General features: G+C 39.5%; 1 protein-coding gene across 1 annotated transcript in view; it reads left to right on the top strand.

The window, feature by feature from the left end:
* The window catches only part of ABCA13 (ATP binding cassette subfamily A member 13), a 470652-nt gene that overhangs the window by 247443 nt on the left and 208788 nt on the right, over nucleotides 1-14421 (top strand). The window contains 1 exon segment of the mRNA XM_020289932.2: nucleotides 2580-2685. Within this exon segment, the coding sequence (XP_020145521.2) occupies nucleotides 2580-2685 (106 nt within the window).

Raw genomic sequence — 14421 nt, 5'->3', positions numbered from 1 at the left:
ATCATGGACTACGATAATCAATGATGTATTGCTTTTCAAAAATGTGACCTTTATTTGTCCTTTCTGTTAATTGTGCTACTTTGACATTTTCCCATACTCTCAGAGCCTCTTTGATGATGTGCCTGCAGTTAGGGTGAATGGCCCCTAGAAGGCGCTCATAACATTCTTATGATCTTAGACTTGCCTTTCGCCTTTCAGTGCAAAATTCCAGAATTCCCAGGCACGCTGTACCCTGGTTCTTAGCGCTGTATCATTATCGATCATATCCCCACTGATCTGCAAGATTATTGAGGGCAAAATCTCTGCCCTTAACTCTGTTTTCTCCTCCAACACACACATGCACAGGTGTGTGCACGCACATGTGTACACATACACATTTACACGTAGTCACACATGCATCCACTCACATACAGCCTTTTTATGAGAGGGGAGAAGGAAAATTTAAGGATAGATGAGGATTGTTATCAAGAATCCCTTCATTATCAAGGTATGCTTTCTATATTCAGTTACATGTGACCATTAAATAAAAATTCTATTTAGAATATGATAAAAAGGATAATCTCCAGTCAGTAAATAATTCTTGATGTGCACCATTTCTATTGTTTTAATTGCATTTCTATAAATGAACTCAGTGAAGGCTTACTGCACTGAGCCTCAGTGCTCGCATCCTAAGTGGGGATAACAGTGCTTCCGTTACTGGGTTGATTTGAGAATTACATCATGAAACGCACCGTGTACATCCCAGTACACTCGATCCTCCTCCTCTGGCTGCTCTTAAGAGCAGACCTTGCCAGCTTGCTGCATGCCAGGCATTGTTCTCATGGGTCATATATAAATGCACTTCCTTCTTGAAACAATCCTACAACATGTCTTATTTATGACTGTGTATCACATGAGGAAACTAGGTCACAGAGTGACAAGATAATTTGTCCAAGGTCACATGGGCTGACACACACCGTGAAATTATTGTTATAATTATTGTTATTGTTATCATTTGTAGTAGTAGTACTGAGTTTTGCAGCTTTTCCTTGAGGCTTTCCTGGGAATCAGCAAAGGGCTATCTTTCAAATGAAGGTGACTCCATCTGATCTAATTAAATGTCCTGACCCTTCACTTTGCATACAGGTTTTGCTCAGTTGGATTCCATGCAAATTAATTAATTACATACAGAGAGACTGCCTGTCTTTTCTGCAGTCTTGCTTACTCATCGCTACTTCTCTCCGGTGCCCTGCCCCTGTCTTCCCCTGTGGGTTGGTGGCTCCTCAGGAACACCTAGAGACAGTCAATGCATTTTTTGCTTAGCTAAGGGACAGAATGGTGGTGCTGTGTCCTGAAATGAGAAGTGAGGGAGGGTCCTCAGTGTGGACATGTTGAGTTGAGGTACCAGCTGGATGGGCAATGAGACTTGTCCAGCAGGAGTTGCTTAGAGAGGGCCACGGCCCGGAACCTGGACCTTTCTGGGTGTGTGCAGGGGTGGGAGCAATGGAAAAACAGGATGAGGCCAAAGGGGAGAGTGGCCACACATGGTGCCTCCCTTGGTGAATGGCTGCAGAGGGCATTCAGTGAACCTTGGCTAACCGCATGGATAATGGAAGACCTACTGTGTGCTTCCAGATTCTGTGTCTGGCACTTTACAGCCATCATCTGCTGACCTTTAGTTACTGTTATCACCATCATTCCTGTTTTGCAGACAAGGGAGCCGGAACTCTGGGTGGTGCAGTCCTTTGCTCACAAATACACGGCCGGCCCACATGTTGCCAAGAGCAGAGCCAGTTAAGACTGGCTCCTCAGCCCATAATTCCTGTGCTGTGTTGCTACAGAGCTCATTCTCTTTGATTTCAATACTTCTTGTCCTCTGCCCAACATTTCTGTTATGGATTCTTGCTCCATCTCTCTATAAAGCCATGCCAGGCCTCCAGGTGTAGCTCAGTGGCCTTCCCATCTCTCCCTGTCTTGGCTCCGTTTCTTGTTTCCTCATGTTATTCTTGCTAATTTGGTCCTAGTCTTTGGCTTTTGATAAATAGAGTCTGGATTTCTACTTCCAGCACTAAATAGTGACTCTAAGCAAGTTGATTAAATTAACCGCTTTAGCAACATGGTACATCACAGTCCATGGAGAGCACATATTCAATGGGGATTTTGATATAGGAGATCCCATCTACCCTAAATAAACTGTAAGCACCATAAGTTTATTTTCTGATTCACCTCTGAATTTCTAAGATGCTGGCAGAATTAGTCACAAACTTGAGTTGAATTGGATACACTGTGTTATTTCCTGCCTCCGCCTTGCCTACTGCTGCCTGTGGATAGGCCAGTCTCTGCCTGCATGTCAGGGTCTGGAGGTTCACAGTCAAGTTCCCTCCTCTTTGCATCAAGCGTGTGGGCAGCCTGTCAACCAGCTTGCCAACAACTAGGTAGCTTTAGAGTTATGCCAATTAGATGCACAACTAAATTAAATATACAGGGAGTGTTTGGGGTGTGTTGTCATGACCTAATTGGGCAATTGAGGCAAAAGAAAAGAAATGTAATGTGGAAAGGAACATAAAATAACATATAGCTCTTTCTTCATTTTCAAAAAGGTGTTTTTGATGCTTTTGCAAGATTCCAACAAGAAATCTCACGCTGCCCCTGGGACCAAGTTAGAGCTGCTGACTCACAGGCCCGCAGGACATCGTCCCGGAGGCTGTAAGTACCGAGTGGCCTCCTGCACTTCTGCTGGAGCAACGGCGCCACCATCCCTCGTGTTAAACGTTGAACAGCAGGGGACGGAAGCTAGCGAGGAGACACGAGTGTATAGTCAGGGGCATAAGTGAGTACAGGTCAGAACAGAAAGCTTAGAGTCTTGTCCTGGCTTGAAAAGAACCATTGTGTGTTTATGGGACACTGTGTATCTTTTCTTCAGAACTTGACTTAGTGCATACAAATTTTTTCAGTGCATAAAATTAGAATAATGAAACCGTTAGTATTGTTTTACCTTCATCACGAACAAATGGATCCAGCGTACGTGCACGGCGTGCCTGTCACGTGCAGGCACTTTGCTGGGAGTGGATTTATGTGGCCTTGTCTTCATGTAGCCTTTGTCCGTCTAGGACCAAGTCATGGTCTTGGCCTTGGTGTGCATATCTCCTTGCGTAGGCAGTGATAAAGAATGGGCGGAATCCAGATTTGGCTTCTAAGTGTGTGGCCGCAGTCTGATTGAACCCAATCCCAAGCATATTTATTAGCAGCAGCTCACCAAGGAGCATGGAGCGGGGCTGCAGGGACGTGGAGGGTAATAAATCTCAGAGCCTTCCTTCAGAGACTTCAGTCCATCAGGGACACAGGCCCATGAATAAATAACTGGAACTAAGTACATTATGTTCGTAGTAATGTTTGCCAAACTGCATTCACGACGGTAGGAGTGTTGCAACTGCCTTACTTCCTTTCCAGCTCTTGGTATTATCAGATTTAAAAATGTATATATGTTTAGCCATTAAAAAAGATGTGTAGTGGTTTCTCATTGTGGTTTTAATTTGCATGTTCCTAATAAATATGTTGAGCATATCTTCTTTTCCTTTTTCACAGTTTTATTGAGAGATTATTCCCATATCATACAAGCCCCTCACTGACAGTGTGCAATTCCATGGCTTTTCAGAGCTGTGGGTCCAACACCATAATCAACCTTAGATCACTTTCCGTAGTCTGAAAATAACCCTGTGTCACATAGACATCTCTCCTCAACACACCCACCCCCTCCAGCCTCATGCAACCTCTAATGTACGTCCTATCTCTATAGGTTTGCATATTCCGGGCATTTTGTATAAAGAGAATCATAATGTAAGTGGGCTTTTGTGATTAGCTCCCTTCACTCCTGATGTTTTCAAGGTTCATCCATGTAACAGCATGTGTTAGCCCTTCATGTTTTGATTGCCAAATAATATTCTATTGTGTATATAGGCATCAAATTTTGTTCATGAGTTGATGGACATTTTAGTTGTTTCCAGGTTTTTGCTGTTGCCTATATGCTGCTATTAACTTATATGAACATGCTTTTTGTGGATATGTGTATTCTCCTTGTATATATAACTAAGAGTGAAATTTCCGAATCATACGTTTAACCATTTAAGGAACTGCCAGACTGTTATCTAAAATGACTACACCTTATGTTCCTACCAGCAGTATATGAGGGTTCTAATTTCTCCAACATGCTCATGAACACTTGTTATTATCTATTGTTTTGATTATAGACAACTTAGTGGGTATGAAATGACATCTCAGTGCAGTTTTGATTTGTACTTCCCTGGTAGTTAATGATGTTGAGCATCTTTTCATCGCTTGATGGCCATTTGTATGGCCATCTTTGTAGAAATTTCTTTGTAGAAATGCATTTTCAGATGTCTTTGCCAATTATTAAAATTGAGTACATTTTATTTCTGGAGCTATAAGATTTTTTTATTATTATGGGATTGTGAAGAGTTAAGTGTAATGCTAATGGTGGGTTTCATAAATGCCCCTTATGAAGTTGAAGAAGTTCCTATCTATTTCTAGTTGTGGAATGTTTTTATTACAAAGGATGTTGGATTTTCCTAAATGCCTTCTCTGCATCTATTGGGATGATCATGTGTTTTTGTTCTTTATTTATTGATACGGTGTATTATATTATTGATTTTTTCATGTTAAAACAGTATTGCATTCCTGAGATAAATTCCACTTGGTCATGATATACAATCTTTTTATATAATTTAGATGAAGTTCAACTGTCCTATTTACTCTTTTGTTGTCTGTGTTTATGGTGTCAGACCCCTAAAATCACTACCAACTGTAATGTCATGAATCTTTCCCCCTAGGGTTTTCCACTATGAATTTCACAGTTTTCACTCTTTTGTTGGATCTTTCATCTATTTTGAATTAATTGTTGTACTCGTGGTATATGGTAAGGGTCCAACTTTTTTCTTTTGTATGTGGATCTCTAGTTTTCCCAATGCTATTTGCTGAAATAACTCTATTTTTCCCACTGAATGGTCTTGGCATCTTTGTTGAAAGTTAATGGAACATATATGTGAGGGTTTATCTGGGCTGTATTCTACTCTAGTGGTCTGTGTATCTATTTTTATTCCAGTGATACACTGTTTTGATCACTGTAGCTTTGTATAAGTATTGAAATTACAAGGTGGAAATCTTCCAACTTTTTTTTTTCCAAAATTCTTTTGGCTTTTCTGTGCCCCTTAAGGTTTCGTATGAATTTTAGGATGGATATTTCTATTTATTCAAAAAAATGTGTATTGGAAACTTGATAAGAATTTCCTAGATTGATTTAGATAGCTTTGACTAGTACTGCTATCTTCATGAATGTAGAATATCTTTCCACTTATTGTATTATCTTTCATTTCTTTTGGTAACATTTTGTAGCTTTCAGTCTTCAGGCTATTATTTGCCTTTGTGGTTAAATTTACTCCTAAGTGTTTTATTCTTTTTGATATTATTGTAAATGGAATGGCTTACTTACTTTTCTTTTTCAGATTGTTCATTGCTAATATATCAAAATGCAACTGATTTTTGTGTATTGATTTTGTATCCTGAAACTTTTCTGAATATATTTATTAGTTTTAACAGTTTGTGAATGTGTGCTTAATCATTAGAGTTTTTACCATGTAAGATATATCATCTTCAAACAGAGATAATTTCACACTAACCTGGATGACATTGTCGACTAATTTCTCTGGCTAGGACTTCCAGCACTATTTTGATAGAAGTGGTGAGAGTTGGCATGCTTGTCTTGTTCCTGATCTTAGAAGAAACATTTTCAGATTTTCACTATTGAGAACAATGATGGCTGTTGGTTTTTGACAGATGGCTTTCATTATGTTGAGGTAGTTTTATTCTATTCTTAGTTTGTTGAGTGATTTTATCATGAAATGGTACTGAATTTTGTCCAATGCTTTTTCTTTGTCAATTAAGATGAGTATACATTCTTTTTCATTCATTCTCTTAATATGGGTATACAGTAGTCCCCCCTTATTCACCGTTTCACTTTCCATGGTTTTAGTTACTCATGGTAAATTACAGTGGGTAGCTGCAAATAAAATGGAAAATTTTATTTGCTTTAGGAATAAGAAATAATTCATAAATTTTCAATTGGGTGCTGTTTTGAGTGCTATGTTAAAATCCCATCTGTCCTGCCCAGGACATGAATCATCTGCTTGTGGAGCATCTCCATGCTGTATACACTACTCTCCTCTTAGTCACTTAGCAGCTGTGTTAGTTATCAGAACAAAAAAGCATAGTAGTTACAGGATTCGGTACTATCTGCAGTTTCCAGCATTCACTGGAGGTCTTGGAAAATATCCTTTGTAGATAGGGAGGTGCCGCTACACATTACACTGATTTTTTTCCCATATGCTGAACCATCCTTGAATGCCAGGAATAAATCCTCATTTGTCATGGTGTATAATCATTTTAATATACTGTTGAATTTGGTTTGCTAGTATTTTGTTGAGGGTTTTACATCAGTATACACAAGGGATATTGATCTGTAGTTTTCTTTTCTTACAGTGTCTTTGTCTGACTTACTAACTCAGTCTATCAGCCCAGCATTGCCTCATAGAATGAATTAGGAAGTTTGTGCTCCTCTTCAATTTTTTAGAAGAGCTTGGGGACAGTTGTTAGCCAAATAAAAATTGTATGTTTGATATAATTTACCAGTAAAGCTATCTAGTCCTGGGCTTTCTTGTTGTCTTGGGGAAGATTTTGATTATTGATTCAATCCTATTACTAGTTATAGGTCTACTAAATGACTTCTTCATGATTTAGTCTTGGGATATTGGTGTTTTAGTAATTTATTTATTTCATCTAGATTACAAAAATTTTTGGCATATATTGTGTATAATACCTTCATAAATCCTCTTTAGTCTGTAAAGTTGGTGGTAACATCCTGTCTTTCATTTCTGATTCTAGTTATTTTAGTTATTTAAGCCTTCTCTCTTTTTTTCTTAATTTAGCTAAGGGTTTATTTCTGCACTGATGATCTGTTAAAAAAAGAGAAAAAAAAGAAAAAGAAAGAAAGAAAATAATAATAATTATAAATTTAAAAAAAAGGTTTGTCAATTTTGTTGATCCTTTTGAAGAATCAACTCTTGGTTTCATTGATTTTCCCTATTGTTTTTCAATTTTCTATTTTATTATGCTTTAATCTTTAATTATTTCTGTTCGTGTTAGGTTTAGTTTTTTTCTTCTTTTCTCACTTTTTAAGATATAAAGTTGGAATGTTTGAGACTTTTCTTCTTTTTTATATAAGCATTTATGGTTATAAATTTTCTTCTTAGCATTGCTTCCTCTGTACCCTATAAGTTTTGGTATGTTGTGTTTTCATTTTTATTTTCCTCAAGATATTTTCTAAATTTTCTGAAGATTATTATTTGATCCGTTTATTCTTTTGACTGTGTTCTTAATTTTCACATATTTGTGAATTTTCCAGTTTCCCTTCTGCTGTTAATTTCTAGTTGTGATGAGAAAAGATACTTTGTATGATTTCAATCATTTTAGATTTATTAAGACTTATTTTGAAGTGAAACATATGATCTATCCTGGAGAATGTTCTATATACATTTGAGAAAAATGTATTTTGTGCTCTTTTTGAGTGGAGTGATCTGTAAATATTTGTTATGTACTTTTTTTCTACAGTGTTGTTTAATTCTGTGTCCTTATTGAATCTTCTGTCTGGTTGTTCTGTTATTGAAAGTAATAATGGATATAGAAATTTCCTATTGCTATTGTAGAGATGTCTATTTTTTCCTTCGTTTCCATCTATGTTTGCTTCATATGTTTAAGAGCCCAAACTTGCCACCATTCCTGGAAGAGCTCTAAGTCAAGTGAAATGGATTCCAAGTTCTTGGCCTATCCGCAGCCAGGCCAGAATTTTTTAAATGATTTAGACTTTGCTGTTTCTGCCCCAAAGGAAGGATCTAGGAATTGGGCCATTTCTGCATGACTCCACCAATGAGAAGCGGGAGGACAAGGTCAGGTAAAAACACCACAGGATTTTCTGTTGTTTGGAGTGTGTGTTTATTTTGGACTGGGAGTTTGCTTGGTTGCTGTAGATCGTTGACAGATTTCCAGAGCTCTTATACAATTAACTTTAGTCTGTAGTTGCATTTTTGTATCCACCAGGGAATAAGAGCCTAGAGTTCCTAATCCATCATCTTAATGATGTCATGGTGTTCTCAATCACTTTACAGTACCTTTTGTGACCATATATCTGAACTTTTGAGGTTTTAGCAAAAGGTTGTACAGTCGCACACTTGGCCTTTTATCTCTGCCACAGTATCAATAGCGCTCCTTAACTTTTACTACTTTTTTTTTTTAAACCTGGTATAGCTGAGAGTTTTCAAAATCATTATTTCTTGTTTTGTTGGTTTGCTTGCTTATACTTTTCCCCCTCAATTTATCTCTCTCCTCTCCCATTTTACTATAAGCACGAGGAAGACACTGGGTGGCACCTTCAATGTTTTGTTTGGAAATCTCCTTAGCCAAATATCCAACTTTGTTGCTGACTAATCCTGCTTTTCACATAACTGCAGGAGACGATTTGCTATTTTCTACTACTCAACAACAATGACGTCCTCCCTCTCGTTTTCAAAAACGTGCTTCTCACTTCCTTCTGAATCCTCATGGACAGACTCTTTTTAGTTCATATTTTTACTAACAGTCTGTCCAGGGAAATATAGGTTTTTCTCTATCATGCTCCTCGAAACTCTTCCATCCACTGCTTTCTCCTGATTTCACAACACCTTATATTTTTTAAGTATTTGTTATAGCAATTCTCCATTTCCAGTTACCAAAATCTGTTAGTTCCTATTTCTAATAACACTACTGCAAACTGAGCTGCTTAAAACAACATCCATTATTGTCTCAGTTTCTGTCAGAGGTCTGGGCACAGCACCGAGGCGCCCCGCTCCGGACCTCCCACGACTGCAGCCCAGGTGCTGTCAGGACCACCGTCTTATCCAGAGCTCATTCAGGTTATTGGCAGAATTCAGTTCCTCAACGTGCCCATTTGTCAGCTGGCCGTCAGTTAGGGGTTGCTCTCAGTTCCTAGAAGTCACTCTCAGGGCTTAGTCACATGGCAGTTTACTTCCTCAGAGTGAGTGGGAGTATCTCTGTTTTTACTGATTTAAAGGCAACTGATTAGGAATCTTAATTATTGATGGCTCTGCAGAATTTCTTCCCCTTTGCAGTATGGTATAGTCTAACTGTGGGAGTGAGGACCATCCTATTCTAAGTCTCACTCACATTCAAGGGGAGGGGATTGCACAAGGGTCTGAGTCATTGGGAGTCATTTTAGACCGCTACCTAACAATACAGAATTATAACAAGCTAAATTGAATTTCCATAACTTGAGCCCTTTTTCATATTTATTGGCCATTTGAATTTCCTCTTTTGTTACAATGTTGTTTACATTTACCCATGGATTATATATTTTTAATGATGTTTTTAATTTCATTTTACTAACATAAACTACATATATCTCATAGTAAATGGCATAGATTTTCATTGTACAAACAAGAGGACTTTTGCATGGCACCCACCTGTGTAACCACCACTCACATCGAGGTAGGACATTTCTAGCACCTCAGCAGCATCCTCCTGTCCCCTCCAAATCAATCCCCCTCCAAGAGCAATTTTATCACTTTGCAATAATTGTATCTATTGTCGAACTTTATATAAAAGCAATCATACAGTATATATAAGACTCTGTGTTTTTCTCTCTCTATTTTTTTCTCTGAAATCCATCCATGTTACTGCTTATATAATTTCTACGTAGTAATATCACACTACATAATCATAATTGGTCTCTGTTTCTACTGTCTATATAAAAATTTATTTTAACTGGACATAGATATTGTTTTCTCTTTTATTTATTGGCATTTTGCCTAAAGGTTTAATTTCTGAGCATTCATTTCTTTTAAGATACATTAATTAATGACTTTCCTATGTAAGTGTGAATTTAAAGAAAATATGGTTGTTAGGTTCTCATTAAAATTTTGTCATCATGAGAATGGATAATTTACATTGAAAATATATTGCACACACACACACACACACACATATATATATATATATATAATCTCCTCTTCATTATGGTTGACATTATGGTTATACATCTGTTTTAAAAAATGATAGCTTTATGTTCTGAATTTGGAGAACATTACAAAAATCCATGTAAATAAGTTGGAAATAAAATATACAATAAAAGCTAATGCTATGTGAAAAAAGTGGTGTTTTGAATTTAAGCAAGAACTCTGAAGAAAGAAAAATTATAACATTTTCATTACTATCATAAAACATGATATGAAAATGTAATTTTATTTATCATTCAAATTAAAAATTTGGGAACTAGAATATATATTATTTAAAAATTGATCTAAATATTTCATTACTAAATAAGAAGTCCAGGATACATTAAAACAAATTTGGTATGAGATTGCCTACATTTGCCAATTTTATTATATTCTGCAAATTCCTCAAGTAGAACTCCACGAGGCCTCTAGCTAAGTCAAATTTATGTTTCTTAGTAGATATAACTTTATCTCAGTGTTAGGTCAGGATATCGAGACTGTCCATTAATGTCTTTTATGTAAAGTGATTTATTTGCCTTGTGTGTGTATATGTGTGTGTGTGTGTGTGTGTGATCTACGCTAGAGAAATTCAATTTCTAGATAACCATTTGCAAAAGCCTTTCTCCTTCTATTGGTGCCCTCAAAGATTACTCTTTTGTTATTGATTCCTACTCCTGGGCTGCACCTGCCCGTGGGTACCCCTTCTCTCTACAGATGCCATCTGTCTTCAGAAATAGTCTTCCAAGGCCTAGCTCTCAAATAACTTACTTCTTCCTCTCTGTGAGATTGATGAAAGGAAAATAAAATATATACTTTTTAATCATAGGGACCCTAGTAGCTCCATAGAAATGAGTTATGGAGACTGATCCCTGGAACTGCACTGCAGCATGTGGAAGTCACTTCATGGAGAAAGAAACTATTAGCTGCCTGGAGGGTATCAGACACTACGATAGGCACTTTATATGCATTTGGATTTTCTCATTTAATCCTCATAGCCACTTTGCAAACAGATTTTCTTATCTCTGCAATTTGGTTGAAGAGACTGAGGTTTAGAGATATTATCTTATTTGCCCAAACTGTTAGCAGGTTCAAGATGGAACTCCTGTCCCGGCACAATACCTGCCATTGTAATCTTTCTGAGTCCTTTCCTTTTCTTTTTGAAAAGACTTTTCCAAGGATCAATAAACTAGTGTTTGGTATAATATTTGAAATATACATAGATAACTGGATTAACTATTTGGCTTCCTAAAAAGTTTAATGATCTTGCATCAGAATGACCACCTGGAGAGTGTGTTAAAACACAGATCCCTGAGCTCCACCCCCACGTCTTCTGACTCAGCAGGTCTAGGGTAGGTCTAGGGTAGGGTAGGGCCCAAGAGCTCATGTTCCTCAGAAGCTCCCAGGCGATGCTGCTGGTCTGTGCACCACACCTTGTGGTGTGATAGCAAAAGGAGAATTTACAATCCTAAATTCTGGATCTAGTCTCTCCTTCCACTGGTGTTATAGACTGAATTATGTTCCCCTAAAATTCATATGTTGCATATATTGAAGTCTTAACCCTCAGTACCTCAAGATGTGAATGTATTTGAAGGTAGCCCTTTTAAAAAGGTAATAAAGGTTAAAAAAAGATCAGATACGTGGGCCTTAATCTAATGTGATTAGCGTCCTTATAATCAGTGGGCATTTGGGCACAAAAAGAGATACCAGGTATGCACCTGTATAGAGAAAAGACCACGTGAGGGCACAGGGAGAAGATGGCCATGTGCAAGCCAAACAGAGGCCTCGGGAGAAACCGAGCCTGCCGACACCTTGATCTTGGACTTCCAGTCTCCAGAACTGTGAGACAATACATGTCTGCTGTTGAAGCCACCCAGCCTGTGGTACTTTGTTACGGTAGCCTGAGCTGGCAGATAGCCTTGGGGAAGTCATTTCTGTGCTGAGCTCTCACGTGTGCAGCGTGCATTTGGCTGGTTGATTCCTAGCCCAGCGGTTCGGCTGTGCATCTGAATGTTTACGATGCTCGACTTGAACTAGAGTCAGAGCTGCCCCCGTGGGCACTGACCGTGGCACAGCACCCGTCCTGCCTCGGGTCACACATCCCCTCCTCTGGAAGTCTCTCTCGGCTCCTTTGAGAAGTTATTCACTTTCTTCTCCATGCTCCTCCAACACTTAATATCTGCTTCTCTTAGGGGTTTTCCCATGCTGATTTATTGTTGCTTATTGCGTAGTTTTCATTGTCATCCGAGAGAATCAGCATTTTTATCATCTAGAGTTCACAGGCTTTATAGTAGATTTTCAGTAACGAGGCTCTCAACACTGTCCAGAAATGCAACCATGTTTCCCTGGTCAACTCTCTTTTCCTTGGGCCAAGTTACGTTCAAATGTCCCTTCTCCTTGTGCTCCTGCCTCCTCCTTTCCCCGCTCCCATTGAGGGAGCCCCTTCCTGCCTAACAGAGAAAATATCAGTAAGTGGATGAAATCCTTCCTCCACCTCCCACCCCCAAAGCCCTTAACTTTTCTCATCTGCATCTTTTTCCTTCCTGTTATAGGACAGAGAAGGTCCCTCTTCCCAGGTGAGACCAATTCCTCTGCCATGATGAATCCCTTCCCTGCCTGGAAGGAAGAATTGTTTGCTGTGTTTTCAGTGTCTCCTCATCTTCTCATGGGGTTCTTTCTCATAGGGTTTAAACATGCTGATGGCTCTTCCTTTGGAAAAAACAAAGCAGCATAAGAGAAACAAAATTTTCCCTCTAATCCACTTCCCTTCCAAATGCCTCCCCACCCTCCTCCCCCTCACAGTCAAACTTCTTTCTCAAAAGAACCCAAGACACACCCTGACTCCATTTCCTTGTCCCTCACCTGTGTCTTGGTCCTCTCACATAGGTGCTGTTCTCCCACCATCTTGCTCAAAAGCCCGTTCTAACTTCGCTGGTGACCAGCACGCCGCTGGTTCAAAGGGCTTCATCTTCAATCTCTAAGCTGCATCCAGCTCCCTCTTTTGGGGCAAAACTCTCTTTCTTTGGACTCTGTGGTATCTCATGTAAGTTCTTCTCTGAAAGCTACTCTTTGATCCACCTTGTTCAGCCGGACCTTCGCATGCGAGGGCTCCCCAGTGCTCAGCTGCCCTAAGCCCTCTGCTCTCTCCACTCTTCCCATGGGCCATTTTGTCCCCAGCCAAGGCTTCGTCATTCCCAATTTGTGGTGCTCACATGTCTAGGGGCAGCTCAGGCCACTGTTCGTGGCTCCAGGCTGTGACCACCTGCTGAGTAACCCCATGCTAACACCTCCCGGTAGCTCCTTATGGTGCTACCTTATGTGTGGCTGTATTTCTGGCACTGAGTGCAGTGCCTGTCATAACACACATCCAATGCATGTTTCCTGCCTGACCAACTGACCAGATGTATGAGTAGGTGGCCTAGCATGTGAAGGCAGGTGGTGACCATTTGGCCTCACCTGGTTGACCCCTAGGGTTTCTGGTATCCATGTGCCACTGTGCACATCTGGCCTTTGGAGGCCCTGTCCCACCTACAGAACAAACAGCCCCACCGAGCCGGCCACACTGAGGTACCACTTCCCGGGCTGCTGTGTTCAGGATATAGTTTTAAGAGAAGGGGCCTTTTAGAAGGAGATTGAAAAATCACCTGGCTACCTATTAAAGTAGCATATTCTTAGGCCCAACTTTCACAAATTTTGACTCCAAAGACATAGTTGTTTACATTGTTTAAGGAGAACCCCACTTCCTTTGATTTAGATGGTCTGTGGCCACTACTGTGAAAAACACCCGATTAGAGTCTCTATACGCTCAAAGTTTATGTGAGACATTACAGATCTATTCCATACTGAGTGGTGCGGGAAAGATGGCTGTTGTTGCCTGCGTGAGGCTTTGCCATGCCTTTGTTTTTAAGAAGCCTGTTCCCCACATGAGACCTGAGATAACGGTTTGTCAGTGCCACTTTACATTAAATTCTTTTCCTTTTTTCTCCCACAGTTTAATCCTCTGTATTTCATTCCTAATTGCTGCTGCTTCTGATGATGGAAAGCAATTTTGGCAGCGATTAATTTGAAGGGTCTGCAACCTCTCCTTTGCTTTTTAAGACAATCCTGTTTGTGCAGCCCATCCGAGGAGGGGCTGCCATAATTCTCTGCCTCTTTAAAGGGCTGTTTCAAATTCTATGTGTGTGTCCTAGGTCTCACCGTAGTGGTAAGCCCAGAGTGCTGTGTTTTATTCTTTGTCCACATTTCCTCAAACTTCAAAAACTGCCCTCCCTGCAAGCAAGGTGGGAAGTGACTTAGCTGCTGCCAATTATATATGCCAAAGAAGGTTTGT

Source organism: Microcebus murinus, chromosome 9, assembly GCF_040939455.1.
Source record: "Microcebus murinus isolate Inina chromosome 9, M.murinus_Inina_mat1.0, whole genome shotgun sequence".
In the NCBI taxonomy this organism is placed as follows: Eukaryota; Metazoa; Chordata; class Mammalia; order Primates; family Cheirogaleidae; genus Microcebus; species Microcebus murinus.
The sequence above is the reverse complement of the archived record's forward strand: the minus strand, read 5'-3'. Positions and strand labels throughout refer to the sequence as shown.